This window comes from Mya arenaria, chromosome 8 (genome assembly GCF_026914265.1).
Source record: "Mya arenaria isolate MELC-2E11 chromosome 8, ASM2691426v1".
Taxonomy (NCBI): Eukaryota; Metazoa; Mollusca; class Bivalvia; order Myida; family Myidae; genus Mya; species Mya arenaria.
Genome location: NC_069129.1, coordinates 64,078,209 through 64,097,342, shown reverse-complemented (window position 1 = coordinate 64,097,342; position 19,134 = coordinate 64,078,209). Strand labels below are relative to the sequence as shown.

General features: G+C 34.8%; 1 protein-coding gene across 2 annotated transcripts; it reads right to left on the bottom strand.

The window, feature by feature from the left end:
* Positions 1 to 416: 416 nt before the first annotated feature.
* On the bottom strand, positions 417 to 17,857 carry LOC128242289 (uncharacterized). Of its 2 annotated transcripts, none has more exons than XM_052959380.1 (5): positions 17,421 to 17,857; positions 14,232 to 15,497; positions 2,943 to 3,028; positions 2,361 to 2,544; positions 417 to 1,121 (listed from the first exon to the last, which is right to left on the bottom strand). In XM_052959380.1, exons 2-5 carry the CDS (start codon positions 14,986 to 14,988, stop codon positions 856 to 858), a joined length of 1,293 nt encoding a protein of 430 aa, XP_052815340.1. In that variant the 5' UTR covers positions 14,989 to 15,497; positions 17,421 to 17,857; the 3' UTR covers positions 417 to 855. The 2 variants fall into 2 exon arrangements, with proteins under 2 accessions (XP_052815340.1, XP_052815341.1); XM_052959381.1 differs by having other exon boundaries at positions 17,673 to 17,857.
* Between the last annotated feature and the right edge of the window lie 1,277 nt (positions 17,858 to 19,134).

Here is a 19,134-nt window from a genome sequence, read left to right as displayed (position 1 = left end):
TATTAAGTTGCAATTGTGAAGGGTATATAGATTTGATATTATTTGTAAACACCGGATTATCCAAACTTAGACTTTCAGCAATGCATCTAAAAGTGCTGTTGAATTTATCAACAAGAAACGGCATTATTGTGTGACAGAAAATCCAGTTATTTCGTTCACGAGTCATTGTGTTCATGAGCTGGAATTTGTGTCCTTTACAGCCTTTTAGAAGATCATTTTTTATATGTGTTTCCATAATAAATTTATCGTTTTCACACCAGTATATTAACCTGCAAATTGTGTTCACATGTTTCGTGATATTCCTTTCCGATACCATCATAACTTACGCCTACAGTTCACGCTGCAACAAATAAAGTCATTTTGCTGATTCATGGACATTCTCATAAGACTGGCATAGATAGGCTAAAATTGAATACTGAAGCTATTTGTATTTATTTGATATAGTTATTTATTATTTATAATTAAAAATCACACATTCAAACAAAAAGTGGTATCATCAAATACTACAACTAACACCATGTAGGCATGTTATTCTTATTGCTATTTCATCAATGCAATATAGTGTTAACACCTAACTGATGACTGACGCACATCCAAATTCAAATACTTCTAGAAATACGTCATCATTAATAAACATCGATGTATATAAGATAGCAAAACCTTTAAAGGTGACCTATTTATTGAATAAAAGGACCCACAATGTCCTGCGCTTATATATCCGATTGTTCAAATTCAACAACACGTCAGACGCAATCAAAATAATGGGAGACACGAATTGTGATAAATCCATTAATGGTCCCATCAGTATTAAATGTTCATCGTTCTAACAATAGCACATATCAGAGGCATCAAGTGTCAATCAACGTAAAGGTTTTCTGTCTTTTTGTCCTTTCCGGAAGAGCCGAGGAATATTTTCTCAAGGAAACGTTTTGTCTTTTTAAAGGAACTTTTCCTCGTTTTTAGCTTGGCCACATGATTGTTTTGATCTTCGCTTGAGACGGACTGGAATTTCAGCATGATTTGTTTGTGAATGCCGACGAGCAGCTCATCCACTCGATGGTTCAGAGCTGCCGACGTCTCTATATATTTGCAGTCGTAACCGTCGGCGGCAGCCCGTCCTTCTGAAAATATTAACAAAGAAAAATAGTATTGCTATTGAGTTGATCACGTGCTTACCAATAACAAATTGCTCTCTCATCTCATGAAAGGGTTTCGATGTTAGAACCCTAAAAGGGGGTATTTTTCCGAGTCTTCAAAACGTTGACCCCTTTTGTGAACTACTCGGTCCCCGATTACGATTAATTTACAATGAAAGCTATCATCACATGAGAATCAAACTGAAACGCATCAGTAAAAGCCAGGTATTGGTCCTTATTTACAAATATATCAGTTTTGTCCTAATGAGAACATGTCTAGTGTTGTAAATGTTCACTATGCCCTCGAAACGACATATTATACAATTAGAATTGTCCGTTCTGTTTATGTGTGTGTATAAGGTACAACGGAATGACTGGTTTTCCTTTTATCTGTATCATAGTTTAAGGCTGTGTTTAACTGTATTTATAAAAATATTAATAATGATTTAAGTGTTATCGTTGTTTTCGCCTACACATTATTTCCCATACCGGAACCGTTACAATAATAACTGGCGTAAACTTGATATTACATCCGTTATGATAAATTACAGCACTAATCACTTATACCGTACGCTATATCTTGTTTTCATTTACAACATTTCATACAACAGTTTCGTTACCCTCAATTCTCGTCTCATTAAATAAGTTTGTGGTTGCCGTAGCTTACCTAAAAAATCATGCTTTTCATGGTTAGAGTCGCAGCAATTAAAAAGATATAAGTGGCATTTGCAAATTAAACACGGTCGTTGTCCAAAGAGAAAATAGGATACAGCCGTTGAATGACCTTTTCTGAACCCGAACAAGACATATATCTACACATGATGTGTGCATAATGTCTACATTCTACCCCAATTTGTAACGTTATGAGAACATCGACCTCTATTTGCAAACAAGATAGCCAGCAAAGTACAACAAATCAATGAACTTCTTGTGTAATATGAATAAACTGCTTAAAAACATATAAGTCTTCATTTCAGACTTGAAGTCATGGACTTTTGTTGAAAATTATTGAAAATGTGACCTTGCTGAAATGCGCAAGTAACAAAATTAAAAACTGAATAATTTCAAGCTTGTATTTTCAATACTTCAAAATGCATCTACGAATAGTATTTACTTTTTCGTAAAGTATTCTGTATAATAATGTGTTTGTTTTCGATATTTATTAAATTAAATGTATTTGATTTTGCTTCGTCTATTCGGAATATATTGCATATGCCTGCCTACCGTCGGCGGAAAGGGTTCGTTTTCTGACGAGATCGGACTTGTTCCCGACAAGGATAATGGCCTTATAAGCTCCAACCTCCTCCCGCAATTGTTTGAGGACCTCGACCGCCAGGTCAAAACTGCTCCGGTCCGTAATAGAATACACTACCAGGAAGGCGTCAAGGGACAGGTTCTCCATGTTTTCCTGTTGTAAACAAATCAAACGATGCATGACCATATTCAGTATGTTTGCGAGTGCAATAAATAATATAGTGGTAAGGCAAGTAGCTAATGACATAATATGATTCGGGTCCAAAACGCCTGCTGTATAGTTTGGCGACGTCAAGCCAATTTCGAGAATTTCGAGAACAAAAAGGGATATTTCCGGTCATTTCAATACAGCTGTTTCAACGAATAATAACAATTATTTATATGGCTGTTCAACTCAATGAAAACACAGTTTACACTTGTGCAAACTCAACGATCGCCATGTCTTACTTGACCGCGATATGTTTCATTTTTGTTTTCGATTTCAAACATTCCTTTTAAAGATGAAATTGATAAATCAAACTACCTGCATAAGAATGAACTTGATGTTACTACCTGAAAATCCTCAGACTGGAGGAATTCGAGTGTTGATTCCTCCCCGTCAACCTGCAGGGTAACCGCCCGTTCGTCCTCCGACTGGGCTGAAATATAAATACATGGGGTTAAATTAATGCTTCATAACGCCTCTAATAATAAGTTATTATCCGCTTCTCATCAGACTTGGTTGAAACATAGATGGAAGGTTGAGAATAAATATCACGTTGTGAATGTTATATAAAGTGCCCGTCCGTTCGTCTTTCAATCTGGCCGGAATTATTACGTTGATGAGCTCTTTTAAGCGACAGGTGATCTTACTGGTGATTACACTGAATTCGAACTCGTATAGAAATCATTTAACCAAATGTAAACGTGTGCATACTTGAGCCGGAATATACCATATAACAGTACATGGCATATTATCACATTTCACTAATATTCGGAAAGGGATGTTAGGGGAATTAATGAAATCCTACATATACACTAACATGTCAGTGGCAATAGGAAAAACACACCAATCCATACAGTGGTCCGCATAACTTATTCGAACTAATATGTATAACTTATTCTCGTTTGTGCATATTTATTGACAGTTACTTAAGGCGCTTCAGTGCCAATTATTCTCGTAAATTACTTTTGTCACTTAAGACGTTTATCCTCTGAAACTTGTATTGAGGCAACAACACCTATGTCACAGAACAAACACTTCATAACAATTTCAGATTAAAGGAAAACAGTTCTTGAACTATATGTAGGCGAGATATCAGTTAAATAACAATGCCATGTTAATGAAGCTGTGGGTAAGTTTATCGACTATTTAAACTCTGAGACTCAACATGGAATGCGTTACAGAGATGACACGTAAAACTGACAACCATTAAATTGTACAATCACTGTTTCTGTTGCTGTAGTACGAATTGATTTGAAATGATTTGCTGTAAAGAATTGGTTATAAAGTATGCGCAAATCATTACTATCGCTGTATAAAACGTGTTCTTCTGATGCAGGCATTGAATGAAAGCGGCTTTATTACAAATAACACATTTGTGCTCTGCTTTTGTATCATATTCAATGAACAGCTTGATGACACATTGTTGCAGAAACAGTGCGAAACAAATGGTTATTGCATACATATTATCTGTGATCGCTTACACCTAATGCGCTATCAGTGCAGTCTCCTTAGCATTGATAACAATCGATTTTGCTAGAGTACAGTCATTGATCTCATTTACGTTGAAGCAATGTTAGTGATCCAATGACGCCAACAAGTTGAACTGCATCACACACAACGCTGTGAAGGCTTAAGTTTCATATATATGTGTGTAAATTAAGAATCCATTGGCAGTTCATTGTATAATCAATGTCAGTAATTGTGCACGTTTGAATGTGTGTTTTATTTCAACTATATACATTTATACATGAAATTAATGTAAACTAAATAATGACAAAAAAACATAATCTTATTTGCGTTGAAACAATGTAAGTAATCCAATGCCTCTATTTAACCAATTAGGCTGTATCATGCTCAAAGATGTGAGTTCTAAAGAATTCGTATTTAAGTTTGTAAGTTATAGTGATTCCAAAGATAGTAAGTTGTCGACTTTGATGTGATAATGTTTTTCCGGATATCAAAATCGCATTTCCATCTTCTTGAATAGAATAAATACCATAGGTTAAAGCCAAAACAACAATAGAGACAGATAATACGATTATTAATATCTCTCATGTCTTTCCGATCCGGATAGAAAAATCCAACCTCAGGGCATCTGCGTCGCCAGGTTACGAGGCTTGCCGATTTACCGGATTTTATGAAAAAATGACATAAGCAATGCATTTGCTTTGATGTTCATTCAATACAACGTCTTTAAAAAAAGTTTGTTTTGTTTGGAAGCTATGTAGTTTATGTTTATGGAACTACTCCACTGAAATATCTGAGATATGCTTACATAAAATGTATTATAAAAGGAATACAAGATGATTGCGTCACAGCGCGTGACTCATCTAGCATGGTAGGGGTGCAAAAACAGAGTTTTTAAGAAGGGCTAATTTCCTATTGGTAAGCGAGATAACATATTCTGCAATTTTTTTTTTCAATACGTTAAGCTAACCACTTTAGAACGACAAGCGCACAAATGTACACTTTCCTTAAAAGTTCACACTATTCCATAATTTTATGCAAAATCAATGAGCGTTATTCTTTGTTTCGATGGTTCTTCCTAGATTAAGTTAATTGCTGTGTGGTGGCTCTAAAGGGTCGCCACATTCTTTGCCTATATTGTATGGATTTCTTTTCTGATTTTTAGGGATGAGTAAATAAGCCTTAATGATTCTTGGAAATGTAATACTGTTACCGGTGCTAGGGGTCGTTGATGACTTTGCGTATTTCAATGCTGTCAATGAACATTATCAATCAATCTAGACACTGTTTTCATACTATGGTTGTAGTTTTTGATTTCAAAGAATATTCTTTCCAAAATGTATTTCCACTATGCATTATCTTTGCTAGAACATTGGCTTATTAGATGTCTACATTACTAACAAAGCATCTCGAGATAATAGGGCAAAGAACATTCAATTTTAAATTTTAAATGCATAAGACATTCTTGACAGCTGAAAGACGAACTAGAGCAATTAAGAGAGAAAACAGAACAGCCATGAAATGAAAATTGAAGCCTGTTTAAAATTGATTGAAAGCAAGCGAGTGAAGAGTGTTCATGTCAGGAAAAAACTTTCACACAATTAGTTTCAAACATCTGTGACTAATTCCTGTGAAAATACCTCCAAAGAATTACAAAAACAATTATTGCAATAATAGATTTGCTGAAACATGGGCACAGTGTTTCGACTTGATAAAATACGCATTTAATGTATATGTTGCATCTCTTATAACTTCGACAAATTGCATAGATGATGTTTTTAGTTCAATCTGCTTAGGTTCGGTGTATATACAGTATCTTTTTCAATATAGATTCAATTTTAAAATTACCGCAGGTTATGTGGCTGCCGTAACAATTTGCACTTAGCTGTATCTACAATATATTTCCTGCCCTTCGGGATCACTGGCAATGTCGTAAACTCGTTATCACAATATACAGGAAAAACTCCTTAGTGGTGTTGTCAGTCATGCGTGTATCATTTAATCTAGCCAAATATATTCTACCATATACGTGTATAAAAAGTTCGGTTTTACAGGTTTTTAATAATATAGAGCCCAGGGTGTTTCATATGTTGTTTCAAGTGTCCTGCTGTTTATATATTGTTAAAAACTTCAGATAAAAACCTTTACATATTTTTTTAACAGATGCATAATAAATCAATCTCTTTTTGTGTTCATCATAACAGGCTTTATCCTGTTACAAAATGGTTTGTTCTCAAAACAGTTGTCGGTTACATATATTATTTGTGGATGTTGTTTAGGATGCCATGTAGTAATGGATTATGCAACGTAGAATTTGTTTCATTATTGTCGTTTTTATTATATATGGAGCACGGACCTTCATATATCAATACTATTACAGCAGTATTTCTGCGAATAAGAAAGGTTGCAGGTCTACTATACGATGCATTAATTATCTCCATGAGTACCTCAATATGTCAACCTCAACCGCGTTTTCAACAGTTTATTGTTTATCTCTTTTTTAAAGACACTCATATGAAATAGAAACGTATTATCTTTATTATAGCATGTGTTTTTGTACGCGATACAATTTTACGTCATTATTTCATTAAGTTTGTACCCGTGGTCATTATTCGAAAAATAGCATTCTCATGTTATCATACATTAATAAAATTGCAACCTGTTTTGTTAATAGCCAGATGACTTTATGATAGAACGATAACAGGGGTAGGATGTTCAGGTATGATAACAGGGGTAGGATGTTCAGGTAAGTTCATGTTTTACTTAATACTGCGATATATTGAAACTTCTTGAGGACGACAACAAGTTTTCATTGTCTAATTCAGGAGTTTTACTCTGACTTACTGTATATGTCTTTTGGACTTTGTTGACACAATAAAACTTAAAAAACAGCACCACACATTTAAGCCGAAGTTTTTGAAGGCTTTGACATCATTTTATAGAATATGAAGGACTATTTAATGGTTAATTGGGAAACCCTTATCCTGTCATCATAAGGGTGTTTAGAGGAAAAAACACATCAATAAGAAACATTCCCGCAACAATTGGTTCAATCGACAGCCAATATTTGTACGAGTACATATTGAGGCGAAGTCTTATTCGTAGAATATTTTCGTAATAACACTTATTATGTTAGATCTAAGTATTTCGACATTCACTTGAGGCATTCCAGTGTCAATTATTCTCGTAAATTAATGTTGAGTCTTAAGACGTTCCCCTCTGGTCTTGGTTTGTAGGCATCAACACATTTGTCACAGAACAAACACTTCATTACAGTTTCAGATTGAAGGACATTTTTTTGGTTAAGGGGACCATATGTTAGACAGACGTTATTTAAACAACAAGGCCTAGTTAAATTGTTTGGGGTACGTTAATCGACTTATTATGTAAAGCCATCTCGTGCTGTTTAAACTGTATCTCAACTTGGTGTTTGCATTTTTGGGCCGATGACAATCGAGGGATTTAAAAAAAAATGTTTATAAATTTTGGGTTGATCGATTTGACAAATGACCCATATAATACGTTGATAAGGTATATTTCAGTCAGTCCATGCTCCCACCAAGGCTTTCTTGTCAAACTAGTGCCAGCAGTAAAAGGTAGCATATACCTGGTGCATTTTTAATGAGGGCCAATGTCAATCGCGGTTTTTCACATTTTTGTTCATTAATTTTAAATCAACGATCACCAAACAACCGTGGTACGCCCGCTCTATATTTTGAAGATTGTCAAATTTGGACGGTAACATGTACTGGAAATACAAAACAGGAATGACCATTAACTAAACAAGAATTGCATTGTATAGAAACTGAATGATTAATCTTTAGTCAGAAACTGACTTTAGCCGACTTGTTAATATTGCTGTAGAACATTGTTTTGCAAGTGTGTTCGAATCATTACTATTCGTTTAACTTGTTCGTCTGCTGCAGGAAATGGTTTGACCTCGATTTTATTACAAACAACCCAATTGTTCTCTGCCTATGTATCATAATCAATAAAACACTCGAGGAAAGATATTGCAGAAACAGTGCGGAACAAATGGTTATTGCAAAACATTTTATCTGTGATCATTTACACCTGCTGCGCTATCAAAACAGACTTCTAAACATGCAGTTCATATTGATAAAGATTGGTATAGCTTGAGTACAGTCATTGATCTTTTTATAGATAAATTAAAGTTAGTGATCCAATGGCGTAGTTTAACAGGTTAGGCTGTATGAAGCAAACAGCTGTTAAGTCTCAATATTTTGTATATATGTGTGAAAGCATTAAGTTGTATCTTCGAATGTAAAGCCTTGTGTAAAAATACACAAGTACATATTAAAGTGTTTTTGTTACCTTGACTCATGATAGCAACGTAAAAATAACAATGTCAAAATGGGCATATTGGGGGCATATTGGGGGACAGCAAACAATTAATTATACCTTATCTTAACTTATAATTGCATTGCATTTTGTGAAACATTTTGTTTATATTGTTGACAAACTTGCTAGTTATTTTCCAAAGTAGAGATTTTGTTTACGTTAGGGTATTAGATCGTTAGAAATATGCACAGATGTTTCTGAAGTGTAACTTTAATGGGGTTATCAATATAAGCTTCTTAATGAAGTAGCTGTAATGTTTACATTTCTTCTCTGCAATGTCTGTAGAGATTGATTGTTGGATTATTCAAGAACCTATGGTAATGAGCGTCTTAAGCTAACTGTAAACAGTGCATAATTCTTTATGTTGCAATATTTAAGCTCTATTTGATCGATATCTTGGATGGTGGCAGCGAATGTAGTAAAATGACTTGTGAGAACTTGTTATACAATTTACGAGTTTATAGCTAATGCTGCGAGCGGTGTAAAAGATGATAAAGTTTGTGTCGAGTCAACGTAATAAATCCTCGAACTGTAGATCGGCGCTTTTATTTCGAACCCATGATTGTATACCGTTTTTAATCATTATTCACAATGAAATATTCAAGTAAATTTATATTTCATTGATGACTATAGTTTTAATAACATTATCACTTTACACATACTGTTAAATGTTTTCATGAGATTGTGAGATTACGAAACTTGAATATTCTACCTGTTTAAATCATTTTTGGAATGCCATTGCTTGCCATAAAAAGTTAGTAACCACAGGTGTTGCATATAGTTCACAATTTAAGATAGTTTTGCAGCCTCGTTTGTATTAAAAGGTAATGACAATTAAATCGGTTCTCACAACAGCAGTTACAGCAGTCAATTATTAACATCCCCTTTAGGCTTAAACGATATTGTTCGGTTAATAGAAGCAGATATCAACGATTGAAATGTATACTACATCAGAGGGGGGAGGGATGATAAGACAGGAATGCAAATATGGTTTTCCAAATATTTGTTTTACAACTGTTTGAGCAATTTCGATTGAAGAACATAATACTGCACAATGCTCAATATCCTATTCTTAAACAAAGCATTTTTTTACATATATCTACAGATATATATTTTTCAGATTCCACGTATTCCTCTGAGAGAATTTGCATAAACATTAGTACTTTCCTCGTGGAAACGTTAATTGCATTCTAATGATGGCTATGATAATGCATTTGTTATCTCAAGTCGCAATTTTTTTATAAGTTTCTTACACAACTCAAATTCATTTATGTGATGCTTTTAGAAAATAATTGTCTGCTTTGCATTTAGTTGCAGATAAAAAAATAATGTGAAACCGTTTCTTCCACGGGAACGTGAGCTAGTTAAGGAAAGACACATTCATATTCCATTTTCCATGACCTTCGTATCTGACTAATCATAGAAAAACATTTATGACTTAAAAATGACTCCCGGTTGCAATTCAATATTCCGATTGACCAGTTAAAATGACAATTCATCAGAGGGCTGTAAAGTTCATTTCTAGTCTTTTAAACGAGCTACGGTTTAAACAGGGCCTAGTTATGGTGTGCTTTTTTTGTTAATGTTTAAGCTTTTAACAATGTGTGACATCGTTTATTGAAATTTAAACACTTGAAACATTGAAAATTATTGTGATAATAACGAAGAAGATATTTATAAATTGATTAAAAGCGTAAGCAAAATTCCACATCCGTCTTGTCAAATGGCACACGGACAAAAAATCAAAGCAAAACGTACAATCAACAAGAGACATACAAGACGAAAAAAAATCCATAAACTTATTAAAAATATCGTTTGTTAACATGTTTAAGGCTTACCAGCTTTGAAGGACACGCGACAGCAACAGTTTACTTGCGTTAGAAATATACAATTTTGAACCGTAAAAATTAATCAATTAAGTTTCATTCTCGGTTTTGAAAGATCTACCTACCAGATTGAATAAGCGTTTCTGTACTGATGGCAATGTGATGTGTATCAGCTGCAAAGGCGCCCCCCCCCCCTGAACTTCGTCTACGCTACATTTTTTTTTTTCTTGTTCTTTGGGATAATTGAATAGATCCTAATGCCTCTTAAAAATATAATACCCCTTGAGCAGGGATCAGGAGGTCCTCGACAGCGTTGCGCATTTCTCTGCTCTTTACGAACTAAGACTGCTGTTTTCATACTTGAGATGTAGTTTTTGCTTTCAAAAAATATTCCTTCAAGAATACATGTTCCCATATGCATGATTTTGTTATAACATTGTTATATAAGAATGTCTTTAATAATCACATACTATAAAAGCAGATAATGGAAAAAATCTAATTTATAATTTGTAAACATGAGAAACTCTTGACAGCCGACAGACGAAATAAAGCAATTAAGAGAGAAAACCAGATATCCACCGAAATGAAGATTGAATCATGTTCTAAATATATTTCATATTCGTAAATTATGTTTATGTTAATAAAAAAAACTTCCACCATCAGCTACAAACCCCTGTGACTAAATCTTGAGAAAACACTTATAGAAAAATAACAAAACATTTTGCGATTAAATCCGACTGATACATATGCAATGGTGTTTTGTTATGTTCGATGTTTCTATACATATTTCATGTTCTATAACAAACAGTGTTCATTTGCTTTAATTGCATGGCTGATTTATTTTGGTTCAATTCGCAAATGACCACAGTGTATATTCAGTAACTCGTTTACTATTAATCCAATACTTAGTTTATGTTAACAACCTCTGGCGGCCGTAACGATTCGCACCAAACTGTATCTTCAGTGTTTTTCTTGCCCTTCGGGATCAAAAGAATTGTTACTATTAACAGTAAAGACGGCGCTGGGGATGTCGACAAAAAGAGCAATATATATATATATATATATATATATATATATATATATATATATATATATATATATATATATATATGTTGTGTATATACATTTAATGTTTTGTTTGTGCTTTCGAATACCATGTTTTCCTGTACAATCTGCTAAAGCATACATATTGTATCATTACGAATAAAATAGGATACAAGCTTAAATGGTTTCAAATATACCATATTAATTAAGAATCAAGCCCGGATATCAAATAATTAACCGATGAGTGTGTGTTGTTAATACAATAAGAACTTCTGATGTAAGCTCGGTAGAATACACCAAGGAATACACAGTTGACTTATTTGTAATGACTCCGTGATCCGCGACAAGTAAGGCAGATACAATAGACACATAAGTATAAGATACCGGGTTTTAGAAATGGCACTAAAATAGTTTAAACTCAAGATGTATGGAATTCCTTACATGTTAGATCTATAGAAAAATCCGAAAAGACAGCAAGTCGTAGCGCAATGTATATTTGATTTGGAGAAGCTTGCACTTTCCTTTACCAAAGCTGCAAATAAACGTTCGTTATACATCGTAAATTGCCTATAAAACGCGTCTAAGCTACACTACTGTGAAGTAGTGCTAGTTAAGCTTTATGTAGTCTGAACATTTAAGATACAGACTCATATCAAACAACACTTGTAGTTAACATATTTGTATCATAGACTAACTAGCTGTTTTTTAGGAAAGAGATAATTGTATAAGCTGCCATGCTTCCACCTCAATTCTATCCTGAATAGTTTTGTGTTCGTTTAGCAAATATAAATTCTTTGTCGATTATCACGTATTATTACCACAGAAAACCCTAAAAAATGTATTGAAACTGCTTTACCGAAATGAAATGGTTTAAAATATTAATCTGTAATTTGATTTTAAAAATCTATATGGTTTGGCCACTAGTCGGGGTTAATTGTTCCAACTGGATTTGTAGTTGTTATTGTATTATAAAACCAAGCAACTTTACAAGACGTATCCCTTAGTGGTATGCATATCATGGTAGATGTAAAGTGAAGTAAGGTATAAATCCACATTAAGTTTAGTGGAGATTAAGGTCTTCATCAGTGTAACTTAACTAGATCACAGTATGTTTTCTGTACTGGTCTTGACGCATATAACATTCTAAGTATTCTTAAAAATTGTTTTTTGTTTATTTGCATTTTTTTGCTCTGAATGTAAATGATGTCTTTGTTTCATAATATTAATGAAAAGCATTATTCTACCATCAATATTTATATGAAAAACTACAGAAACAAGCTCAGTAGCAAAATGTTTCAAGCAAACAGGGAGAACAAGTGCAATTACTTTTTTTTTCTAACCTATTCGAAGTAACATCACAGTCGTGGAGATATGTTTTCCTGCAAAACTAAATATTACGCATCATCTGTATCTGACATAGTGTTTACCGGTTGTTAATAATATAAAGAGCCGAAGGTATTCCGCTGGGTTGTGCAATGTTGATGCTGGTATCTATTTATAATTCATTAATTCGGATAGACAAGAGAACAAAACCATTACATTATTTCTAACGGAAGCGATATAAATCAAGCTGGTTTTGTCTCACACAAACTCAACACTCTTTATCATATTACAAAACGGTTTTGTTCTCAAACCAGGTGTTAGTTAGATACGCTCATTGTGGGTGCTGTTTAAGTTAGTTACCATGTCGAGTTGCTGTGTGCCACAATGTCATGAATGTCCATTATGTGCCATTTCACTAGTGTCGTGTTCATCATTTTTGAACACGAGTTTTCATATTTCAATACTATTGCAGCAGTATTACTACGCAAAATAAAACAATATACTCGAGAAAGGTTGCAGTCGTAGAGGTACCATGAATTATTTATTCCCAGGGGGACATATTTCAGAGCCTCAATATGTCAACATCAATAATAGCATATTCAGTTGTTTATCTCCCTTTGAAAACCTCATTCAGTAGAACAATCATATATTGATTTACATTTTGTTTAAAGAAGAAACTGCTTACATATCAAAAACCAAAATATGGTATAGAGATTGAAGTTTTTTTACATGTGTAACTGTCTTTTTCTATGCTGCAAACATGTGAATAGAAACTTATTATTATCATAATATTGTGTTTTTGTACGCAATGCTTTTATACATCAGTACCTTAATCTAGTCTATTCGCGTAGTCATTATTGAAGCAATCATTACGTATAATGAAATTCCAACCTGTATCACTAGTAACTTTTGTAATAATGATAGAATGATCAGTGATGTAAGACCTCCAGCCATAAACAGCACCTGTATTGAAAGTTAAGCAAAATGATGGCGTATGCCTTATTTGAACATTAGTTTTCCAATAATGTGATATAGTTAGTGTGTGATGCTGGTGAACTGAACAAGGTCAGCTTGAAAGCCTGATCGACGTAGTGTCTCACAGAGAGGTGTCATTTTAACAGCTAATGGCTAATGGGAAGATCTGAAACACTGATAAAAATCTCATTTTTTCCTGCTTTAAGCCTAAGGGAGCCAATGCCATATTTTAATTATTTACAGTATTCCGTCATTTATTTAAAACGATCAGACTACCGATAAATCTGTTATGATACATTTAAATTGGCATTCGGACTTAGCTGAACAAATAATAATATACAAACAACGCCGACGCTTTTGACAGGTTTCGACATTAATTTATAGTTTATGACAGATTATTTAATGAGTTTTTATTGGAAAACTTCGTGCCATATGCCTTATATTTACTGGAAGTGTTTGTATGCAGAAATAGTGCAGATACTTAAATAAATAGTTAAATATTTTTACCTCATATTTAATGATGATTCAGAAAAATCCGATATCATATATAAACTGTGACAATCTTTCAAGATAATCCAATATAAACCTTAAATTCACTCAGAGAAAATACTGAAATAACCCACCTACTTGGTTACTTACATATACTAAAACTGCCGCTTCCTAGAAACTCGGACGTCATGAATTGGTCAATAATGGACGATTTCCCAACTCCTGCTGACCCAAGCATTAACACCCGGAAAAAACGCTGTTGGTCGTCAGACTGTGTCATCACAAGCTTAGGTATGACGTAACTGCTGATTGTCTTCTGCTCAGGTTTTATTATCACTGGTTCGTCAGTTTTAATTTTACATCCAGCATATTCCGTTGTTTTGCGCGATTTGAACGAATCACCACGATTGACTAAACCCTTGGACGTCGTTTTGAATGACCGAACGCGACGTAATTCTCCACTGGTCTTTTCCGGACGCTCTCGGAACGACCTAGCCCGCCGAATACGTGGATTGTCATCACTTCCGCTATCATCGCTGTTACTGCCATGCGTTTCCATTCCAGATGTAAAATATTTATCCAAGTCAACCTGTTCCAATGGCACACTAAGGTAGCTTTCTAATGTGTGTGTTTCGCTAGCTCCACTGGAGCCGATACTTTTACGCCTAGTCCTGTTATGGTGATCTTTCGCCCTCTCCCTGAAGGCGTTATGGCTGGCATGGAGTGAGTACGCGCGCGCTCGATGGCCGGAGGGCGAATGCACGAGTTGACGCGGAGTTGTTGCTACTTCTCCCGCGACAGCTGTAGACTTCTCTAGGCACGATTGATTACTGCTGATGCTTCTACTGTTACATTTCTCTAAATATTGGAGGCGTGTCGCGTCCGTTTTACAGATTAAATCTGTCATTTTACGATGAATTGTTGGACACGGAATACGAAATACTATAAAAAGATATTAAATCTGAAATCTGTCATAAGTTGAATATGCAGTGACATTTATCCAATGTGTCTTGTAACATTGTGCCTGATTATTAATCACAAACCCTGAATGAACACGCATATGCCCAAGAAGAAATAATACGAATATGGCTAATTAAGTTCTTTACAATGTACTGCACTTATTCATTATAAATGTTATAACTAATGACATCTTGTTCGCACTTTTGACCATAATGGTCAAGACCATTGTATTTATATGTCTCTCAACGGACTCATAAAAGGAATGTCTTTATATATTGGACAGGCTTTCTTAATTGTATTTGAGCATATTACGTAGGTTAGGATACACGTGTACAGTTCAGCTGTACCTTGATGAATGTACTACGTATTTCTCCAAACTTGACTCATATGAGTGATATCAGTATTTCCAAACTTGTTTATATTCTTGTAGTTGTAAACACCTGGCGCATCCTATGGCTGAAACAGAAACAAACAAGTTAATGTTTATGTAGGTAATCGTAATTAATATAGTAAGATAATATGCACACAATAATATTTTACAACTGGCTATTTAATCAATCGGCTTCCAAAAGAACATGAGATTGTTAGTAAAAGTCTTGCAACACGGTAAAACTAATTATTTATGGGGCGTTTTTGTTAGAATTTTTACAGCATAGCTAGCTGATATTCACATAAAAGCAACCCGATTACAATCATCATTTCTAAGTGTAGCATAAATGTCATCATGTTTTGGGTCTATTATTCATATGAAAAACTACAAAAAAGAGCTCAGTAGCCAAAAGTTTAAAGGCACAGGGTAAACAAAAAAATCACAAACAAGAAACATGGAACAACAGCACAAAACTACACAAACAACATAAGGTAACCTTTAAAACCGGTTCATTAAAGTAAACTTAATCCCCCCACCTCTGATATTTTTAGAATGTAGTTTTCAGTATTTGTTAGGGCTAATCTCTAGTTTTCGAGTTAATAAGTGTATAGAGTTTTTACAATAAACAAAATTATTTTAGAATGTGACAGAAAGTTCCTCAGCATGTTTGTGGTATATTCTGGAACATTCTTTTTTGGTATATAGGGTGGCGGGGGGCATGTCTAACCTTGAGTTGTTGGAATGAAAGTATCTATTAAAGTTTCACCAACACTAGAATATTTCTAAAATCTTGGATTTAACTAAAGTAGTGTGTGAGAATTACATTTCAACCTTTGTGTCAGTTGCATAATCTGAAAGTGTTGCAGGGCTTCTATAATTCTCATTTAGTGTATTCAACATATAATTTGGATTTAATTCAGGATCAATAAAGATATGTTGTACTCTTTCGGTTATTGAACAGTATTCTTGTTATTAGGTTATTAACAATAAGCCTTAGTCGTTTGAAATATATTTTGTTAAACTGCTAGTTATAAAATTCAAATATTGTTTAAAATGACACACATATTCAAAATCAATACATACAAATACATAACAAACATAAATTTTGACTGGAAAACCTTTAACTACCTACTTAATAATGTATGTATGGAAAACATTAATTTTTAATAACAATATTGTAATCGTATATGTAATAGCAGAAAGCGCAAAAATATTAAATGCTTGGTGAATGCTAAAAGATTTACAGTGATTTACTCTAGTCTCATAAGGCAAACATACCGTGTTTCATGCTCATTTCTTTCAAATTAACTCGGTATCCTTCATAAGAACCATTGTTTTGGACATTTATTGACCTTTGTTTGAAATTTAAAACAATATTTTTAATTGTGATAAATCTAATTTCGGAGTAAGAGTGCATCTTTTAAGTGTGTTGGTGATTGCTATTTCTTTGCTGCGTGTTGTGGTCATTACACTGTCAGTAAGCAATATCAATGAAAGGGAGACTACTATTATTATCCTTTGCGTGTATAAAATGTTCTTTGAAAAAACCCTGTTCCAGGATGTAATTGTGCAATTCTGACTTTAATCGGCGGTGATATAAGCCACATCTAGTCTTAATTGGCCATCGTAATGCAACAATCGTCAAGTGCTTAATCTCAACATCACTGACGTTACCCAGTTCTGCGTAATAATGAAAGCGGAATGAATTACTGAGTTTGACCTACCATACTCGGGTGATGTTAAATATGTTCCTTGTTAAAACTAGTATATAAATAAAAATGAAGTACAGCTGAAAAACAGAACAATCGGTCCATTGTTACCTGTTTCATAAGAATCATTTTTATAGCAATAAATTGTCGGCATACATATTAATGATATAAAAAGTCATCGGCAAAATATTCATACTGTATTTTTTTATTATTTACTTTCTTTCGCATTATATCATTGTCAGATGATTGTGTAATTGCGTTACATACGTTGACGACTGTCTGAAGAGATTCATTACTTACTTCAATCAGACGTTGAGGTATTTCTTCAGTAGACACAAGTTGCTTTATCCATCCTTTACGGAAACCTTACATCAATTCAAACGCCATCAAAAACTGACTTTAATTCCATTGCACTGTGTCATTTTATACACCAAAGATTGATTTTCATCATTAAACTTATAATTATCCGGAGAAATAACTTGCAGTTGTGATTCTATAAAGAGAAACACCAAGAAATGAAATATATGATCGATAATGTCTTGGAACCTGTACCTTTTCGTCGCTTAAGTCCAGCAATTTCTAAGAAATGTCGCACATTGTGGCTGGTTATTCCGCTGAGGACCCCGGCACAGTCATTATCTTTCAGCCCACGACGTCTGTAATGATTGATTTTCAATATAACAAGTCTTAAAAGAGTCAAAGAAGAACAGTCCCTATTCGTTGTACAGGTAAAGTTATACTGCTAAATGCGAAATCAAGGGATAATTTACCAGCAAGCTATGAAATATTTTCCAGACAACAAATCGTACGTTTCACTTTCCTCGCATCGTAAATCAACCAGATTAACTGCTGCGCTGTCGAACTTTGCAGCAATATCTGAATGCTTTGTTGATAAGCAGATTCGAAAATAGACTAAATACTTGTATTATAAATCATTTATCGCAGGAAATACCACATACCACTGCTTATTTTCTACTCTTGACAAAATAATTAGTTGTATTCCCTGGTTCAAAAGTGCTAAAATATTGTTTTCCTTCAGGACCATTTAAGCGGAACAAGGATGCGTTAACAGAATTGTGAGGGTTTTGGCAGTATTGTGTGAATTGGCACTAAGGGACATTGATAGTATTGCGTGAACTGGCACTAAGGAGCATTGACAGTATTGTGTGAACTGGAACTAAGGGGCATTGACAGTATTGCGTGACCTGGAACTAAGGGGCATTGACAGTAGTGCGTGAACTGGCACTAAGGAGCATTGACAGTATTGCGTGAACTGGCACTAATGGGCATTGACAGTAGTGCGTGAACTGGCACTAAGGGGCATTGACAGTATTGTGTAAACTGGCACTAAGGGGCATTGATAGTAGTGCGTGAACTGGCACTAAGGGGCATTGGCAGTATTGCGTGAACTGGCACTAAGGGGCATTGACAGTATTACGTGGACTGGTAGTAAGGGGTATTGACAGTATTGCTTGAATTTGCACTAAGGGGCATTGAAAGTATTGCGTGAACGGGCACTGACAGTAGTGCGTGAACTGTCACTAAGGGGCATTGACAGTAGTGCGTGAACTGGCACTAAGGGGCAATGACAGTAGTGCGTAAACCGATACTAGTGAGCGTTTGACAGAATTGCCTGAACCAGTCCTGGAGGGGGCTGACAGAAAGCGTGAACTGGTACTGGGTGCGCTAGCAGTATTGCGTGAACTAGCACTTAGGGGCATGGACAGTATTGCGTGACCTGACAGTAAGGTGTATTGACAGTATTGCGTGAACTTGCACTAAGGGGCATTGACAGTATTGTGTGAACTGGCACTAAGGGTTATCGGCAGTATTGCCTGAACTGGCACTAAGGGGCATTGGCAGTAATGCGTGTACCGATACTGAGAAGGGTTGACAGTATTGCCTGAACCAGTTCTGGAGGGCGCTGACGGATAAGCGTGAACTGGTACTGGGGGGGGGGGGGTAGCTCTAGCAGTATTGCACGAACTGGCACTTAGGGGCATTGACAGTAATG

Bases quoted from the DNA above. Each gene is read 5' to 3' on its own strand.
- LOC128242289 (XM_052959380.1), bottom strand. From the start codon at position 14,988: ATGACAGATTTAATCTGTAAAACGGACGCGACACGCCTCCAATATTTA. The intron at 3,029-14,231 runs GTAAGTAACCAA...TTTATATTTCAG, and splicing joins AAGCGGCAGTTTTAGTATAT to CCCAGTCGGAGGACGAACGG. The intron at 2,545-2,942 runs GTAGTAACATCA...TGTTTACAACAG, and splicing joins TCCAGTCTGAGGATTTTCAG to GAAAACATGGAGAACCTGTC.